At 53.5% G+C, this 17832-nt stretch overlaps 9 protein-coding genes across 9 annotated transcripts; 4 read left to right on the top strand and 5 right to left on the bottom strand.

Moving 5' to 3' along the window:
* Positions 1-106: 106 nt before the first annotated feature.
* On the top strand, positions 107-2583 carry CAOG_02840 (hypothetical protein; the record flags this gene model as incomplete). The annotated part of the gene is made up of 12 exons (XM_004348603.2): positions 107-223; positions 375-454; positions 552-616; positions 773-996; positions 1077-1190; positions 1274-1316; positions 1416-1496; positions 1599-1730; positions 1822-1894; positions 1992-2123; positions 2220-2337; positions 2431-2583. 12 exons carry the CDS (start codon positions 107-109, stop codon positions 2581-2583), a joined length of 1332 nt encoding a protein of 443 aa, XP_004348653.2.
* On the bottom strand, positions 2513-3899 carry CAOG_02839 (hypothetical protein). Its single transcript, XM_004348602.2, has 4 exons — positions 3803-3899; positions 3552-3601; positions 3115-3368; positions 2513-2958 (listed from the first exon to the last, which is right to left on the bottom strand). The coding sequence occupies exons 1-4, from the start codon at positions 3890-3892 to the stop codon at positions 2723-2725; spliced, it is 630 nt and encodes a 209-aa protein (XP_004348652.1). The 5' UTR covers positions 3893-3899; the 3' UTR covers positions 2513-2722.
* A 61-nt stretch (positions 3900-3960) lies between these two features.
* On the bottom strand, positions 3961-5391 carry CAOG_08636 (hypothetical protein). Its single transcript, XM_011271945.1, has 5 exons — positions 5179-5391; positions 4655-4986; positions 4474-4572; positions 4221-4376; positions 3961-4120 (listed from the first exon to the last, which is right to left on the bottom strand). Exons 1-5 carry the CDS (start codon positions 5348-5350, stop codon positions 4016-4018), a joined length of 864 nt encoding a protein of 287 aa, XP_011270247.1. The 5' UTR covers positions 5351-5391; the 3' UTR covers positions 3961-4015.
* CAOG_08635 (hypothetical protein) lies at positions 5369-7005 on the bottom strand. Its single transcript, XM_011271944.1, has 3 exons — positions 6507-7005; positions 5988-6310; positions 5369-5892 (listed from the first exon to the last, which is right to left on the bottom strand). The coding sequence occupies exons 1-3, from the start codon at positions 6967-6969 to the stop codon at positions 5794-5796; spliced, it is 885 nt and encodes a 294-aa protein (XP_011270246.1). The 5' UTR covers positions 6970-7005; the 3' UTR covers positions 5369-5793.
* Positions 7006-7320: 315 nt separating this feature from the next.
* CAOG_02836 (acid phosphatase 5a) lies at positions 7321-8904 on the bottom strand (the record flags this gene model as incomplete). The annotated part of the gene is made up of 2 exons (XM_004348599.1): positions 7321-8096; positions 8667-8904. The coding sequence occupies 2 exons, from the start codon at positions 8902-8904 to the stop codon at positions 7321-7323; spliced, it is 1014 nt and encodes a 337-aa protein (XP_004348649.1).
* Positions 8905-8998: 94 nt separating this feature from the next.
* Positions 8999-11632, top strand: CAOG_02835 (methylmalonate-semialdehyde dehydrogenase). The gene is made up of 4 exons (XM_004348598.2): positions 8999-9041; positions 9301-9375; positions 9883-9960; positions 10107-11632. Exons 1-4 carry the CDS (start codon positions 9015-9017, stop codon positions 11523-11525), a joined length of 1599 nt encoding a protein of 532 aa, XP_004348648.1. The 5' UTR covers positions 8999-9014; the 3' UTR covers positions 11526-11632.
* A 102-nt stretch (positions 11633-11734) lies between these two features.
* Positions 11735-13714, bottom strand: CAOG_02834 (hypothetical protein; the record flags this gene model as incomplete). The annotated part of the gene is made up of 1 exon (XM_004348597.2): positions 11735-13714. One exon carries the CDS (start codon positions 13712-13714, stop codon positions 11735-11737), a length of 1980 nt encoding a protein of 659 aa, XP_004348647.2.
* Positions 13715-14639: 925 nt separating this feature from the next.
* Positions 14640-15856, top strand: CAOG_02833 (hypothetical protein). The gene is made up of 2 exons (XM_004348596.2): positions 14640-15026; positions 15487-15856. The coding sequence occupies exons 1-2, from the start codon at positions 14727-14729 to the stop codon at positions 15652-15654; spliced, it is 468 nt and encodes a 155-aa protein (XP_004348646.1). The 5' UTR covers positions 14640-14726; the 3' UTR covers positions 15655-15856.
* Positions 15857-16169: 313 nt separating this feature from the next.
* On the top strand, positions 16170-17829 carry CAOG_02832 (roadblock domain containing 3). The gene is made up of 3 exons (XM_004348595.2): positions 16170-16291; positions 17058-17310; positions 17475-17829. The coding sequence occupies exons 1-3, from the start codon at positions 16203-16205 to the stop codon at positions 17562-17564; spliced, it is 432 nt and encodes a 143-aa protein (XP_004348645.1). The 5' UTR covers positions 16170-16202; the 3' UTR covers positions 17565-17829.
* The last annotated feature ends 3 nt before the right edge of the window (positions 17830-17832 follow it).

Below are 17832 nucleotides of genomic sequence, written 5' to 3'. Positions count from 1 at the left end.
TCGCATTTTGATCTATTTTCCCTCCACTTCTCAATCTGCCAAACTCGTTCCTTATGTTTGTTTTCACTCTTCTTTTCTTCTTCCCTTCTTTTGTCACAGTCGTGCAATGAAGTTCCTTGTTCAGTTTGTGCTCGAGCTGCTGCCATTCCGCATGCCCGAGTTTGCAGCCGCGGCCGAGTGGGCGAACGTCCCATTCACCGTCCTGCTCGCACTCCCAAACAATGTAAGCAACCCGTCATACGCTGTGTTTGTTATGAACTGGAGGGGGAGTGGTGGCAGGCAGCCAGCAGAGGCTCTACTCCACGAGGACGACGCTTCATGTTGCACACAACCGGACAACTGACTGACTTGCTGACTGCACGGCCGTGATGTAGGACACTTCGCCATACTCAATCATCGATATGCCGTCGGAGGAGGACGCCAAGCGCGTGGTTGAGCGATGCGCGCTCGTGCGGTCAGTGCTGTTTCAGTTTCTCAGAGCTTTGCGGTGCTTCAGACATGCACCAGCAAGAGAGCTCATGTTGGCGTGTTGGTTGCATGCCATATGCCAGATCCATCTACTTGTACCTGGGACACGGCGACAGTTACGAGCAGCTCGGAAGGTCGCGTTTTGCTGGTAACGCATCGTGTTGTTTGCGTCATTGCCACTTTCGCAGATTGCATTGCTCAAGTGCTCGAGAAGTTGGATCTTAGTCGTCATCATGATGCTCTGGACATGTTACTAACTTTGTGAGCAAATGATTCTGACGCGTTGAATCATTGCAGGAAACAGCGCTCGCGCCTGCACGCTCGTTTAGCTGCACAGTCGCGGCATGCTATCGCCGATTGTCATTGCAAGACAAGGAGGAGCGACGCAGGCGGCTTGACTACATTGACTTTCCCGGGCCCATTGACATGAAGAATCCAGAGGTTGCCCTGCATCTTCTCGAGCTGTACGACGGCACAGTGCTGCATTCCACCGACGCACCCTTCTACGGCGTGTTCTTTGCGTTGTGGGTAAGTAGTGTCCGTGCTTATGCGGACGAATGGGAAGTCGTTCGTTGTTGAGTTGGCTCATCATGATTCGTGTGGGCTAGCTGCGAGATGGTGTTCGGTCCCTGGTCACGCACTATTCGCTCAAGACCCGCACATACATCAACACAACGTCAATGAACGAGACGCTGGCGTTTTTGATGGCTCACCAAGCGTTGGTACGTGAGTTTGGGCTGAAAATCTTGGTCGACCTTTTGGGCTGAGCTGACTGGCCTTGATTTTGCTCATTTGCTTCATGCAGATTAAGCCAGGAAGCGTGGTCTTTGATCCTTTTGCTGGAAGCTGTATGTTTGGCAACCACATTGTCGCTGCACTCTGGCTTGCTGATGTGAGCGAGCCACTCACATTTCTTTATGTCGTTTTTTTGTTTTGTTGTTCGGCAGGCGGCATGCTGGTGCCTTGCGCTCACTATGGCGCATTTATCGTGGGAGGAGACATTGATCCTCGAATGATGAGTGCCAAAGGTAGTACTTTTGCACGTCTGGGCCAGAGCTTTGGATTTTGTCGTCTGACTGTTCGTTTCCTCGCTTTTGTTTTTCTTTTTTTTTTTTGGTTTTGGTAAACAGATCCAACTCACAATGCTCGCATGAGCTTTGTGCAGTACAAACTGGAATCACAGTTGCTAGATGTTGTGGTCACTGACAATTCGCATAGCACGTTCCGTGGCAATGTCAAGTTTGATGCCATTCTTTCTGATCGTACGTTGTCAATCGCGCCCCCCCCTATTCTCCGCAACCCGCTCATTGTTTTCTTGCTGACTCTGTGAACCAACTTGACTTTTTCGAACAGCGCCATACGGCATTCGCGAAGCGGCCAAGAAAATTGCTCAAGTTCCCAACGCGAAGCCGATTCCGCTTGAAAAGTAAGATTCAGCTTTGAGTCGCGGGGTCTCGCTGTCTTTGATGCGCTTTTTGTGTCATTTTTGATGTCAATTCTTTGCGATTGTCAATGTTTCACAGGCGTGCTGCGCACATTCCACGCAAGATTCAGTACGCCCAAGATTTGCTCATCTGCGACCTTGTGGACTTTGCTGCTACGCATCTTGTGGTCGGTGGACGCCTGGTCTTTTGGATGCCGACACACGATGAGCCGTAAGAAATGCAAGCTTTTGGAAGGAGGTGTTCTCGTGGGGTTGAAAAAAAAAACCGACAAAAAAACGTCGTGACTGATGTTGACTCTGCTTGCAGTCTCGATGAATACGTCCCCATCCACCCTGCTATGAGGCTGATCAGTAACAGCTCGCAACCGATGGCTGGCCGCCGTCACCGTATCATGGTCACGCTGCAAAAGCTGCACGATCCGACGGTAAGACCCGGCTGCTTGCAACAAGATGCTCGGCGTGTGCTCACCGCCAATTGCTCACGGTCCGTGTTCCTTCTTGTTACTTGCTCGTCCTAGCCAACTGAGCGAGCGACAATCTCTGAAAAGTACGCCCAGATCATGTTTGAAAACTCGCGTTCGACCCAATCCAAGATCAAGTACCAAGCGGAATTGGCAGAGCAGGCGGAGCAAGAGCGGATAGCTGCCACGAGTCCCGGTGACAATGCATAATCGGGTGAACCTTTTTTTTTGTTTTGTTTTTGCAATTCGCAGTGTTTCATTTCTTTGTGTCGCTTGAAAGCAAACCGACAAAGCCACTCAATCACAGCATTGCCAATGGTGGGAGCTTCCTGCGCTCTTGCCACTGGACTTAGGGATATTTGGTGAGGGCCTTCTTGACCTCCTCAAAGAAGCTGATTTGTGCACCGGGCAGCGCGCTTTCCACGAGGGAGGTGGACAGGGAGCCACGCAGCGAGGTGTGGAGGACGTAGGTGAAGCGGGTGCGTTTGCCGCCATCGATGGACTGAATCCAAAATCCGCACGGGTAATTGTGCCCACGAACGAGGCCATGCTCATGGGGTGTATCGGGGTGCTCGACGCTCTGGGCTGAGCCGCGCAGAGCGGGTCGAAGCGAGAAGGAACAAGCAAAGTTGGCAGAAGTGTGTTTCGGGTGAGCATCCAGCATCAAAAATCAATCCACCAAATCATGCAATATGAGCACTCCATAAGCATAGAGTACTATGCTCCGATGAGCTCACATACCAGCGCAAATCCAGTCGTCGGTGCCATCGAGCTTGCGCAGGACGGACAGGTCGACAAAGTCGCGCGCCGAGATCAGTCCCATCATGGCCGAGTGGGTGATTGTCCGGATGATGGAGACCGTGTCGCTGACCTGCTGAACAAGGCTCATCGACTTTGACGACGAGTCCCATTTGGCGCGCATCGTGTCTGGGCCAGGACGTACAAACAGGACGACGCGCTCGGGCGACGCGTCAATCTCGCCCGTCGCACGGAACCTGTGCGCGGAACATTCAAGCCATGCGTCGTGTTTGCACATCCGTCAAGCCAAAGTGAGAGTCGGTCGTGGTGGTGGTGGTCGTGGTGGTCGTGGTGGTCGACCAGCTCAATCTCAAATGGCTCTTTCAATGCAAATCCAAACAACAATTTTTTGCTACTTGCTACGAACGGCGTGGGCTTACAGGGTCTCTGGGATGCCTTCAATGTTGCCGGCGTGGATGGTGATGCCCTTCTACATGCATGGATCAAGTCAGCAGGCTGTGAGCATTTTCTCCATACTCATTCTCAGATTGAAATTCGAGCCAAATTTCAAGTTCACTCATATCGTCCACCCGGTCTAGTCTAGTCTCGCTTTTTCTATCTCTCTGTGCAAGTTGGTCATTGGAATGGAGATCGCTGGATTGCGGAGAGGTTTTTGTTTTGTTTGGCGCACCGTCTGCTTCACGGGACGCAGCGTCGAGTCCTGCGCGAATTTGAGCGTCTCGTCAATCACTCGCGCGACAATGGTGTCGTAGTCAGCCATGTTAACAAGAAGAAAAAAAAAAGAGTGAAAATAAACTAATTGCAACTAGGAAGTAATCAAAAATGTGTGGAGAGCTGGGGGTTGTTGCATTGGAAACCAAAAACAATAGAGAAAACCCATTGATCATGGCAAAAGCTGTTGCTTCCGTCGCTCGAGCAAGCTGCTGACCAGAGTTTGTTGCATCAAGCCATGGAGTTGCACAGACATGCTGGAGCATGCTTCCAGCGCCTGCGAGATTGCAAATGTCCAGAACAACAAACAACAAAAGTCAATTTAACGTGAACGAAAAAAATAAAAAAAAAAAACATGCAATGAAACGCAACCATACCTTGACTGAAAGCTTCAACGATGATTCTCCAGATTGATCTAACAAGGTGACGAGGTTGTCGCTGACGCGAAGCGCTTGTGTGGCAATAGCGGAAGCTCGCGATTCTTCCAGATGCGTTGGGTCCCACAGCACGATGTTTGTGTTTGCAGCAAGGGCCTAGCAAAGAGAGGCAACATGGCAAGAACAGCAAACTGACTGAGCAAAGGGGAAACGTGGGACCGAGCTGCACGCGACGTCTGAAGCATCATCTTACCACTGAAGCGGCGGTGACCATGTCATTCATTTCGATGCCAGCATCCGCAAGAGCCAGTGTGCAGCAGTTGATGGACGCAGCAAGCGCACCGCCATCGTCCTGTCACACCGAGTTGGGATTGAGTATCCGTGACAAGTCCGCAACACACGCATTCTGAAGTGTTCGCGGCGCACACACTTACGCCAATGATCGTCACGAATAGGTCAATCGAGCTCTTGGCGTACTTTTCGAGCCGTACGGACGATTGCAGAGCTGTCGCGACGCTTGTTGCAAACTGCCTGTCTGCAGCGGCAGCACTCGTGTTTGCGTCGGTGCCAATCCTTGCATCGTCGCGCGGGGATGCGAACGGAGCGCGCGCAACGTCGCACTGGAGCACTGCCTGCTCATTGAACTGCTGCAGACCACCCGCGCGGGTGTTCTCGCGCGGTCCATACACTGCAGCCATGACGCGGGTGCCTGCCAGCTCGAGGTACGCCGACCCGTTCGCGTGCGACACGGTGCCCGTGGACATGTCTGTCCTCCCAATACACAAGCGGCAGTAAGAACGAGCAAAGCCAGTCCCCAACCGCCACCCCCAGTTGATCAATGCACGGCGTTGCATTCAGGAGTGATCAGGCACAACCAGTCCAACGGGAGGAGAGGGGCAGAGTGGGCGCCGTGATCCCCTCAACGTATGAAGCAGCACACACATGGAGCAGAGCTTACAGATTGGCCGGAGCTGGGCAGCGGGGCGACCGTCAGGCCGCGACACTGCTGTTGATGAGCCTGCTAATGATGATGATGATGATGATGATGATGATGGTGGTGGTGGCGGTGCGAGTGTCGACAGTGGGAAGGTCGTTTCGGGACCCGTAATGCGGTAGCGATCGACTGGCATTGGATTGGATGGAGAAGCTGAGGAGCGATTATTGAATAAGATACAAAGACTGACATTATCATAAAGTATCATCATCAAACATACATTGGCTGGGATTGGTTGGGGATGGTCGAGCTCAAAAAGCAAAACAAAAAACAAATGGTGGGATGAAAGGTGTTTGGGGAAAATCGACGCAAGAGACGGCAAGTTTGCTGGCATAGGGCTGCGACTGCTTGGTAAATATCGGCAAAAGTCAACGCGTGTTGGTTGGGTGGAAATGGCAGGTGGAACGGTTGGGTTTTTGCTGACAACGAAGCGAAACAGCAGGAAAAAAAACGCCGAACAATCGCAGACAATCCAGCAACAAACAGAGACGCCAACACAAGCACCAGACACCAAAAGCAACAAATACCACCGCATCCATGCGATCGTGCAGGCTAGAGGCGCGAAAACGGGACGCACCGTCACAGCTTGAGAGTCTGGCGGAAAGACTTGCTCGAATTCGCAGCTACAGTCACCGGCTCGACCACGGCACCGGCCTCGACGCAAATAAAGTGATTGACCTGTATCGCGCAGAGTATGTCGTAAGTGATCGGCCAGCTTCAAAACCCGAAACACCCACCAAAACACCCAGAAAAAGAACACCAAACTGACGTACTTCTTCACCGCCCAAATCAGCAATGGCCTTGCCGCCTTCCTCGGCGGGATTCCACACAACAGTGTCGGGCATGTTCTCCTTGACGAGCTGAACACCTTTGCCGCCAGCCAGATTGAGAATCAGGTGCTCATCGAGCGTCTTCATGTAGATTCTGTCGGTGAGCTCGGAAACAGTGACAACATCGCGGTCTTCGTGCTTGGTGGCCATGTTGTCGACCTTGTCCTTGAAGTCGCGGTCGGTGAGACCAGCAACCGTGACTGTCTTGAGGCTGTCCGTACGGAAGTACGTGTGCAGCAGCGTTGTGAATGAAAACTCTTCCGTTCCTGCATCCGCAGACACAATCAATTGGTTTGGTTTGGTAGGGTCAGCCACATCGTCACCCACATTTTCAACCACTGCAAACGCGAGTCACTCAATCCAATATGGAGAATGTTTGACTCCACGGATCCTTCAAGTATGCTTAGGATGAAAGTGATTCGCACAAACTCTGGATTGATTGGTGTTGTTTTTGTTGGTTACCAGTGTTGTGCACAACAAGGTGCTGCTCGAGCGACTTTGGCGTCAGCGTCACCGTGTAGACGAGTCTGAACGGATGGTTCCACATTGCCCTGGTTGCCTCAGAATCTGAGAGCTCAAACACGGCCATCGCGCTGTCGTTCCCGTCGCTGCCTCGCTGGGCGACCGAGTCCTTGTCCTTGTATGCAAACGCAGTGGATCGCGCAAACCCGTGCTGGGGGCGGCCGTTGTCCCATGCGCCAAATTGCGGGAAGACGACCGGAATTCCGCCTCGAATTGCCTTCTTGTTGTCGTACACGGCTTTCTTGCTCACAAAGAGCAGTTCCGTCCCGCGATGCGTCCACGAGACGAGCGTTGCGCCAAGAAGATTGACCGTCGCAGTGCTCTCCCCAGCAGACAGCTCAACGGTCTGCAGCGACACTCCAGCAGTCGTGGGCGATGGCGGCGACAGGACGCGAATGGACATTTTTTTTTTGTTGGTCTGAGAATTTGGGAAGCAAAAAAATGGAAGACTGGGACAGAATTGAAACTGGATTGCGATTCGAAGTAAGTTCGGACAAGAAGCACTGTAGATCGACTGCGGATCAACGGATGAAGAAATGCTCACCCCAGGATTGAAACTTACTCGTCAGAAAGCGCTGCCATTGGCATGAATGGATCAGAGCCACGCAGACCCTTTTCGCGGATTATTGCACGCAGACCCATGCGAATGAGACTACTGAGAAACGCGACGCCATGAAGATCGTGAAAGCTCGAGTTCAAACGTTTACAAATTATCTACAGCAAAAAAACACCCAACAAACAAATAACAGCGACATCACAAGTTACGGACACGAGGAACAAACTCTTGATACAACACGGTGGACTGCGTGTCGTACACATTGATCGTCATGGTCGTGCTGTTGAAGGATTGCAGCATGAAGCCTCCGGTCGAGGCGCCAAAGCGGTTTTGCTTGATGGGATTGTACTTGCCAAGCTTGGCACCGGCGCCAGACACGAGGTACTTGACGCCGTTGTGATGGAGGACTTGCAATTCGTGGTCGTGGCCACAGAGATAGGCGTCGACCTGGTACTTTTCCAGCAGCGGCTTGAGATCGTCCTGCAAGTCGGGGTTGTTGCCGTTCGAGCCGCCAGAGTAGACGGGGTAGTGTCCAGCCACGACCAGCCAGTCCGCTTTCGAGCTGCTGAGTGTCGTTTTGATCCAGTCGAGCTGAACGTCCGCGTCGCTGCGCATTGTCTCTCGCTTGGCAAGCTGTGCATCGACTGCGCTGCGCGAACGCCGGCCGTCGGCAACCATTCCCTCCAGCTCGTTAAAGTAAAAGTCGGGCGACATGATGACTGTGTCGATAAAGACAAACTGGAGTGTCGTCAAGCCATCCGGGAGCACCACAACCTGCGTGTACCAGGACGAGGGCATGTGCCAACGGCGGTTTCGGTCGACGTTCGTGTACGCCACCTGCGCTGAAATGTTTCCCTCGTGGTCATGGTTGCCCAGCAGCGAGTACCATGTAATGTTGAGGCTCGGGTGGGTGTAAATGTCGTCGAACGCCGTCTTCCAGAGCGGGTCGGTCACGTTCGCCACACCCACGTCGTCTGAGACAAGAACAAATGGAACGAGAGACAGACACACGTGAGGCAGACTGTCACACTCGCAAAAAAGAAAAAAAAGTCATTGTTGAATCATTCTCTTGCTCTCAAACAGTTCGTGCTGCTGATGTTCCAGTACATGGAGGTTCAATGGCGCTTGCATTGCCATGGGAAAAACAAAATAAAATACATTGTTTGGTTGTTTGTTTTTCCCACCTTTGGGAGCATAGTTGCAACTCGCCTCACCCCGCTCTCCTCCACGTCCACTTCACTCAGCTTCAGTATTCCACCCGAATCCCAGTGCATTTTTCACGCCTCACATCGAGTGCAAGTCGGCGCTCACAATCCCAACGTCCGGCGGCGGTATTTTTTCAAATGGCAACCAATCGGCGCGCCGAGCTCATCCACGCTCTCATCCTCTTCCGTCGCTTCCGGTGATTGCACACCAACTTCCGCTTTCAACGTCCTCCTGCATCATCAACGCGCAGCCGTCCATGCAAACCGTTCGACGGGGGAAAGAACACCAAACAAAGCAGCCCACTGTTTGTAAACAACGGAAACAAGCGAGCCATTTACAGAAATTGTCGCCCACAGAGACCAGGAAACTCGGATGGAAGATGCCGCCAACGTTGCCCAGCGCTTGAGCTACCTCGGTCTGTTGATCGCCGTTCAGACCCCAATCGCCGAGCGTCAGAAAGTGGAGCGGCGTTTCTTCTTGTGCAGCAGCTGCATTCACTGCTCGTGCCGATGCGCCGCTCGCCCAGGTTGCAGCAATCACAACCATGTAGCTCCAAATCCAGCGTTGACCGGTCATTTGTGCGTGTTTGCAGTCGCCAAAAACGAGAACTGGACTTTCTGAATCCATCTTCATATTTCTGATCTCGTTCATTTCCTTTATTCACTCCTTTTCCTTGTTCACACAAAATGCTGTCGTCCGTTCTTCTGCGCAATGTAACGAATACAGAAAAAAAAAAAAAAAAAAAAACCTGTTGTTTCCCTCGTGCTTTTTTTTTGTTCTATTGGGACCTTTGCGGTGGCTTGTGGTCGCCTTCGTCCTGTCGCTCGCCGCTCCTCTGATGTGGCATTTGTTTGCGCTCTGTTGCTTACCACCGGCCCCGCGCCTAGACTCCTCTCCAGTGTCCTTGAAGGAGGAACGATGGCTAACTTTTTTTTTTTTTTTTTTTTTTTTTTTTTTTTTTTGGCTTTGTAGGCGCGCTCCTTCTCCACTGTGGCCCGCCCCGCTGCTGCCGCTGCTGCCGCCGCCGCCTCTGCCGCTGCCACCAAGGTACGTCCCACTCGGCGGGTCAGCGCCTTCCGTCCACCCACTTCCCCCTTCACGAACACTCAGTGTCGCGGTTCGTTGTATGGCGTTTCAACAAAACGCACGCGTCGGTTTTTTTTTTTTTTTTTTGTTGGGTTGCCGCAAATTCGTCGCTCGCTTGCCTTGTTCCACGGCGTGCTTTGGCTGCGGGATGCATGCAGCCACACTCAATGCTTGTCTACACACCCCTCCACGACTCGCGTGGGCGCTCGCTGTAGCCCAGACACGACCCACTGTCCCAATGCTTGGTCTCAATGCTTTGATCGTGACTTTTTTTTTTCTTATCTCGTTTTGGTGGATCAGGCGTTGATTTTCGACTCAACAAACTGTCAACCAGCATCATCATCATCATCATCATTATTGGCAGTGACATCATTGCGCAGGACCAATGCGTGAGATTGAGGAGCAAGTCAAAAAAAAAAAAGGTTCTGGTCTTCTGTGCACTCACTTTTTTGGTTGCTCATCTTCCAGGTGCCCACCACCAAGCTCTACATCAACGGCGAGTTTGTCGAGTCGCAGACCAAGGAGTGGATTGACGTCCACAACCCCGTACGTCCATCGAGTCATGTGCTCTATTTTGTGCCTTTTTTTTTTTTTTTTTTGTTGGATTCACTTTTGTTTTGATTTCACCTTGTCACCTTCCAACGTTGCAAAACAACAAACAAAACAAAACCAAAACCAAAACACAAAAATAGGCCACCCAGGAGGTCGTCACTCGCGTGCCCGTGGCCACCCAGGCCGAGATGCAGGCTGCCACCGCTGCCGCTGCCGCCGCTTACAAGACTTGGAAGAAGACGTCTCCCATCCAGCGCCAGGGCATCATGCTCAAGCTCCAGCACCTCGTTCGCGCCAACATGGGCGACATTGCTCGCTCCATCACGATCGAGCAGGGCAAGACCCTTGCTGACGCCGACGGCGACGTTCTTCGCGGCCTCCAGGTTGTCGAGCATGCCTGCAGCATTCCCTCGCTGCTGCTCGGTGACACGCTCGGCTCGCTCAGCGCCGATCTTGACACTTACACCTACCGCGAGCCGATTGGTGTCTGCGCTGGCATCACCCCCTTCAACTTCCCTGCCATGATCCCGCTGTGGATGTTCCCGCTCGCCATTGCCTGCGGCAACACGTACGTGCTCAAGCCCTCCGAGCGCAACCCGACCGCGGCCATGAAGCTCGTGTCCCTCGCTGCTGAGGCTGGCGTCCCCAAGGGTGTCTTGAACGTCATCCACGGCTCGATCGACTCTGTCAACTACATTTGCGACGCCCCCGAGATTCGCGCCATCTCCTTTGTCGGCTCCGACCGCGCTGGTCTCCACATTTACTCGCGTGGCTCGGCCAACGGCAAGCGCGTCCAGGCCAACAACGGTGCCAAGAACCACGGCATCATCATGCCCGACGCCAACAAGGAGCACACCCTCAACTCGCTCGTCGGCGCCGCTTTCGGTGCTGCCGGCCAACGCTGCATGGCTCTCTCGACCGCCGTCTTTGTCGGCGAGGCCCGCAAGTGGATTCCCGAGCTGATTGAGCGCTCGCGCGAGCTCAAGGTCGGAAGCGGCCTCGACTCGGCCACCCAAGTCGGCCCTCTGATTTCGCCCCAGGCCAAGAAGCGCGTTCTCTCGCTCATCCAGTCCGGCGTTGACGAAGGCGCCAAGCTCTTGCTCGACGGACGCGACGTCACCGTCCCCGGCTTTGAGAAGGGCAACTTTGTTGGCCCCACCATCCTCGCCGATGTCACTCCCTCGATGAAGTGCTACAAGGAGGAGATTTTCGGCCCCGTTCTTGTCTGCCTCTCCGCCGAGACCCTTGACGATGCCATCCAAATCATCAACAACAACCCTTACGGCAACGGCACTGCCATTTTCACCAACAATGGCGCTATTGCTCGCAAGTTCACCAACGAGGTCGATGCCGGCCAGATTGGCATCAACGTCCCGATCCCAGTGCCGCTGCCCATGTTCTCCTTCACTGGCTCTCGCAAGTCCTTCTTCGGCGACCTCAACTTCTACGGCAAGGCCGGTGTCCAGTTCTACACCCAGCTCAAGACCGTCACCTCGCTCTGGAAGGAGACTGACGCGACCACCCGCGCTGCCGCCGTCTCGATGCCCACCATGCGTTAAAACAAAAAAATGAGTGTGTAGCTGTCCCCGTTGATGTACGCTTGTGCTGGTTTTTGTTCTTCTTTTTTTTCGCATTATTACAATTGATGATTTGAGCTCTGGCCGCCATCGAGTGAGCCAATGTGAGAAGGCTTGACATTTATTGCAAGAAAGCTGGAGACACTGGATGGCGGATGACAGACGTGGCCATGGTTGACAAAAAGCAGTCGTCACAATTCGACTTTGAGCTCACGCGAAAGGTTGGCGAGCATGGTCTGCCACGCGTCTTCCTTCTCTGTGGCGGAGCTCACCCGGGTGACTCGTGACAAGTCGCAGAAGACCGCCATCAAGGTATTGGAAGCCTTCGTGTAGAAGCCGACATGACGCATCAGAAGATCGTCGTGCATGTAGCCTGCTGTGGCCATTCTCTGCGCGGCCTCGCGAATCGCCTTTCGAGCGTCCGCAGGTACTTGCTTGGGAAACTCTCCTGTCTTGACAAATGGCATGACGAGCACCGGCTGCTGAAGCAGTGTGACGACAACCGCCTCGGGAAACTGGGGGTCTCGCTGATGCCAGATGTCGTTCCACCGATTGCACTCGGCTTGAATGTCCTCCAAGTTGGGCTCGTTGAAGAACTTGACGACGCAGACGCGGCCCGCTGCGTTCGATGCAAGCCACGCCGTGCCATCGCCGCCACCACCGAGTCGGAGTGTCAGGTAGAGGCGATTTGACGCTTTGTCAATGGTCGGCATGTGGTGAAAGTCAAGAGGCATCTTGAACGACTCCCATGCGTAGCTTTTCGAAGTGACGGCAAGGGCTGTGTGGCATCGGCCGCGTATTGGGACGATGCGGCTCATCTTGTAGAGCGCGGAAGCGATAACGGACACGATTTCCTTGTCTCGGTAGTAGAAGGGTTGGCTGCAGCGGAGCTCGCGCTTCAGAGGCTCGCGCTGCTGCGTTGGCGGCGGGAACGGCGTGGCTGTCACTTGGGTTGCCGCGAACTGCGACAAGGGGAACGAGGCGTGCTGGTCCAGTTCGTGTGCTGTCGATTCCCCGCATCGAATGAGCTCCCCGCGGCACGCGGCAAGCTCGTTCGATGCGGCGTCGTCCAGCCAGCAGATGCGCCAGTACATGTAGTTGGTCAGGATGCCAAACACCGAGTTCAGGTTGTAGGTGATGCGCAGCTCCTGCAAGTAGTCGTACAGCTGCCCGAGAATGAGTGGATTGTCCGAGTCTTCGAGCGCGAGTTGCTTGCGTTGCTCCTCGTATTTCGGACTGCTGGTGGGTTCCGGGGCGGACGGCTTCTTGATCACGAGAGCACCATGACCGATGCCGAGCCACGAGACGTGCCAGAGGTCCTGTGCCGCGTTCGCTGCCGAGAGCTTGATGCCGGCGGTCTTGAAGCAATAAGGAATCTCGCCCAGTTGATGCTGTCCGAGGACTTTGGCGACCGCAGTAAGCGTGAGGTACACCAGCAGCCGAACAGCTGCCTCGCCATCATACCCAGCCCGAGCAGCATCATGAAGAGCATCAGCAGGACGCGCTGTGTATTCCAAATCGGTATGTACGCCAAATTCGCCGTGGAGTGCAACGGCAGCTTTGTGCGCTGCTGACACAAATGCACGCATGTTCGATTTGCCCAGATTGGCAGGACCGAGAGCTGGCAAGACAATGTCCTTATCGAGCAGGAACTCGGAAGCCCTCGACACGGCTTTCTGGCGCGCTGTCTCGGCGGCTGCGGCTTTCGCCTCGGCAGCTGCCTCGGCTTTCAGCTTCTCGTTTCTCTCGTTGTCGGCTCTCTTCTCGGCGGCAGCTGCCACGGCTTCCTGGCGCTCCTGCTCGGCGGCTGCGGCCTTCGCCTCGGCTTTCAGCTCCCGGAGGAGGGTTTTGAGTAGTACGAAACCAACTGCATGCGGGACAGACTCGCTGGTGTCTGGCAGCCCCAGCTCATTAAGCACTGCCGCGGCGTTCGTCCGCTGTTCATCTGACAGCTGTGGCAGCTCGTTGCCTTTGATGGTACTTGCATCGGGCAGAGCCGCCAGGAGGCCAGACCGCTGGGTGGCCAGGTTGACGTTGGGCAAACGAGGCGAAAATGGCGCCAAACTTTTTGCCGAGACAAGGCCGAGACAAGCTGCCAAATCGTGCATCGGGTCGCTCGGAGCGGCGGCGGCGAGGCCTTGGTCGCCATGACTCGCATCTTGCGATGACATGGTTGCTCTGTCACTGCTCACAGAAGTCGAGTCGGTGCCGCCAAGCCGGGAGAGGAAATCGAAGCAACACAATGCAACAAAAATGAACGCTGAGTTTCAAACGGTCTCATGGGATGTTGTGGCCGTCGCAGTGCAGCTGGACGACCAGCCGTGGGCCGCATACACTTACATTGAAACACTCTGAAAGTGCTCAGTGAGATCGCTGACGGGGGATTCTGGTACAGCTCGGTCGTTGTTGTTTGACATTTTGGACTTGGAGTGTGGGCTTCGACACAGCTGGCAAATTGACTGACCCGCTCATGATTCGGAAAGGCGAATGAACGTCTACTAGAGAATACTGGAGCACGAGGGATGAGATCGGGAAGAAGTTGGGGAGCTTGGGCAGCCAGACGACGTTTGCTCGAGGCACCGTTCAGCGTTGATCCGAACGACACGACGCCTGTTGTGCCGGCAAAAAACACCGATGTGGCTTCGCGACCATTTCAACCGCGCCACTCACGACGATCGACGGTGGCTCGAAGCACACAAGAAAGCCGACACTGCTCAACAAACCGATGGAGGCGGTAGATGCCGAGGCATTTGCCATGCGCCAGACATCGGCTGTTGGGAACATCGCGATGGAAGCATGAAGGAGACGCTTCAACTACTGCACCACTGGTGGAAGCAGGACGATGTTGTGCCTTCTTCTGCCAAGCTGTTACGGAGCTGTGTAACTTTCTTTTTGAACGAAGCATTGCGTCCCGTCGCGTATCTTCGTGAGCAGCTCAGAGCCGAGCTCCTCCTCTGTGCCGGATATTTTGCCTTGATTGGCATGATTCTTCAGCACTTCTGCTTTATTGAATGCGCACTCTTGGTCAACAACCTGAATCGGGATTTTGCTCTTGTTCAAATTTAATTGATTTGGCACTCTTCCTTTTTCCTACCATTTTTTTTTTTTTTTTTTGTTGTTGTTGTTGTTGTTGTTCTGGTTGGTGATTTCCCCCTCCTTTTAGTTCACACTTACGACAAGAAAATGACGCTTACTTGGCAACACGCGGTTGGCTCGCTGGCTGGAACGGTGCTCTCGATGGCGATCGGTGCGTTCTGGCACAGCCCGTACGGATTTCTGGACGAGTGGATGCGCCTGAACGGCATCCGCATCAGCAAGAACCGCACTCCCGAGCAAGCCAAGCAGCAGAACAAGGAGATGAAGATGGGTCTTGCCATCAGCGCCTTCAGCCTCTATGTCCAGTTCCTGACCATCGCCGTCCTGCTCACTCAGCTCAACCTCGGATTCACGACCGACGTCGCAACGGCCTGCAAGACCTTCGCAGTGCGTTGTTTCCTTTGCCCTTCACCCCACAGCGTCTCCCTCCTGTTGTTGAGCCATTGCGTTCTCTCGTCACTCCATCCAATAGAACGCGCGCGCGCTCGCTCTCTCTCGCCTGGTTTGCGTTCCAAGATTGCGAAAAATTCAAAAAATCGAAAAAAATCAAAAAATCAAAAAAATCAAAAATCAAAAATCGAAAAAAAAAAAAAAATCAAAAAAAGGTCATTTTTGATCCGTTTCGCGTTCGGTACGATTGAACCAACACACGCATCGAACTGCGCGGAAAATTTTTACTGACTATGAATCGGAGAACAATTATAGCGAGGCTAAGACTGAAAGAAGAACAACCATCAAACAAACAAACAAAACAAAAAAATGCTCAGAAATTTGCGGGATTCGACGTGCATTTACACGACACCCGAACGTTGCGCGCTCACATTGATTGGCGCTTTCTGATCAACAGACGCTCGCCGGAATTTGGTTTGCATTCACTGCTTGCTCGGCTGGCGCTGACTTTGCCTGGAACCAACGCGCGGTTGGGCTGCTCCACATCTTCTTGGGACATACGTTTGTCACGATGATTGCCGGCACCTTGCTTTCGCAGTTTGTCACCAAGTGGCTCCCGCAGTAAAAAAAAAACCGGACATGTGCATGGCTTTTGTGCCTTTGCTTGATGAGCTTCAAGCGAGATTTCGTTTGAAGAGGCATTGAGCAAATTGGGTTGTACCACGAGTGCTTTGCCCAGCCTCTCGCATTGGCTGTTTGCTGGAGAGCTTCGACTCTGCAGCTTGTGTTTGTTGTCACTTTAAGAAATGGATTGTTTTGAGAGCCAATCGCTGGTTTACAACTCGATCTACGAAATTGCCAAGAAAAGGAAAGAAAAAAAAAAGTTCCCTACGTAGTATATACTGCGTTCAGGCAAGCTTCACCCTTTCCAATAGAGAGAACATCTTTTGGGCCATCCGAACTGAGGTTGCCCTCTATTTCCAGTGCTTTCCGGCCATTCGAGCGAGCAGAGGTCGCCGCTGAGCCGACTGACGATCGAAACGACTTCTTCCAAAGTCGTTTGACCTGGTCCACCTTGCTTGCAGCAAGCACGATCAACACTCGAGTGGCTCATTTTTCTCTTCCTCATCGGACTGTCTCACTCTATTTTGTGTTGAATTGCTCTCAGTAGTCATGGATCAACCACCACAGCGAATGCTCAAGCCGCGCGCGTTGCGGAGCGTGCTTCAGGAAGCGACCACCTTTGGCGTCACTCACACCCTGCAAGTGTCGTCGTGTTTCCCCCCTTCTCATATGCGCACGCCTTGTGGGAGCCGGGGGAGAGGCTAGGAGGGGAGGGGGAAACTGAAGAAGGGTTTACTGCGCAGAGTCTGTCCTGCACCATCGCACAAGGGCACTGCCATCGTCGTCGTTGTCGTCTTCTGCTTATTCAACGTGGCGCGCGGCATCGTCGGCGTCCTACTCTGCGGACAATGCACAAAACCAAGGAAAAAAAAAAAACTTCAATGCAAATCCCATACAAAAAAAAAAAAAAAAAAAAAAAAACTCCAATGCAAATCCCATACAAAATGAAAAGGCCATTAAATCATGTGGTGCTGTTGAGGTCGGCTTTGGGTTTTTTCGTTGCCTGGCGATGTGCTGGTCTGCGCGGTCTGAGCCGAGTGCCAAAAGTCCCGCAGTCCCACATGCAACGATGCTTGATGCGGGTGCGCGATGACTGGCGAGCGGCGGGCGGCCAGGCGGTGGACGACAGAGAAGAAACGACGCGGAGATGGAAGTTACTGCGGCGAGGCATGTCAGCGCATCCATGCTGCCGGTGATGCTGCTGCCGATGCTGATGCTGCTGGCAGGATGATGGTCTGTCGGTCGGGTGGTCGGGCGGGTGGGCCGGGCGAGCAGGGTTCGCTTTCCAAATCTCCTCCATTCATCCTCCTCTGACCCTACCCTCGTCTCCCCCATTGATCGGATGCGACACCGAGCTGACATCTGGCTTTGCTCACTTACCTCCCCATCGTTGGCTCCAACCAGGCTCCTGACGCAGAACGGAACACTGATCGCGCTGACGGGCGACAACGACCAGAGCGCGCGCGTCACGGGCGCCATCGCTGCGAACGTCTGGCACGCATTCGAGCGCGAAGGCAAGGCTGCATTCGATACAACCGCCATGAACTTCCTGTTGCTCGGCTGCGAGAGCGGTCGCGTCGGCGTCACCCGCGTCGCTGGATTGCTGCTCTGCCTGTACGCCAAGCCGTCCGTCGAGTACGGTCTGCTCAAGTCCAAGGTGGGTGCCTGCGATGCATGATTTATGGAGGCTGGAACTTGTTGCTGCTTCCTAGCAGGGAGGGGGGTAGGGCAGGGGGAAACTCTGGGCGAAATTCTAACTTTTTTTTTTTTTACTCAAACCATCCGTTGCTCCTCGCTCTCGATTCAACGAAAACGAAACAGGCCCTTGCTCTTGCCAAGCACCTCGAGGAGCCCTTGTCAAGCGTAGTCATCGGTGGACTCGCTGTCGGCACCAACCTTGACAACTTTTAAAATTGCAAATTTTTGTTGTTTTCCCTCCTCTTGTTGAATCAACAAGCCCGCCAAGCAGTTTCGGACGGCATCTACTCGAGACTTGAACCACGATCCTTTTTTTTTTTTTTTGGGGGGGCGGAAGGGCTATTTGTTGTGCTGCGATGATGTCGCTTTTGTTGTTGTTGTTGTTGAGCCGTTTGTTTTTGTTCGTTTTGTTCCTCTCTTTGTGTCATCTTGCTTTTGTTGTTTCTTGTCCTGTTCAACATGGAATTTTTTACCATCATCT

This window comes from Capsaspora owczarzaki (assembly GCF_000151315.2).
Source record: "Capsaspora owczarzaki ATCC 30864 unplaced genomic scaffold supercont2.4, whole genome shotgun sequence".
NCBI lineage: Eukaryota > Filasterea > Ministeriida > Capsasporidae > Capsaspora > Capsaspora owczarzaki.
The sequence above is the reverse complement of the archived record's forward strand: the minus strand, read 5'-3'. Positions and strand labels throughout refer to the sequence as shown.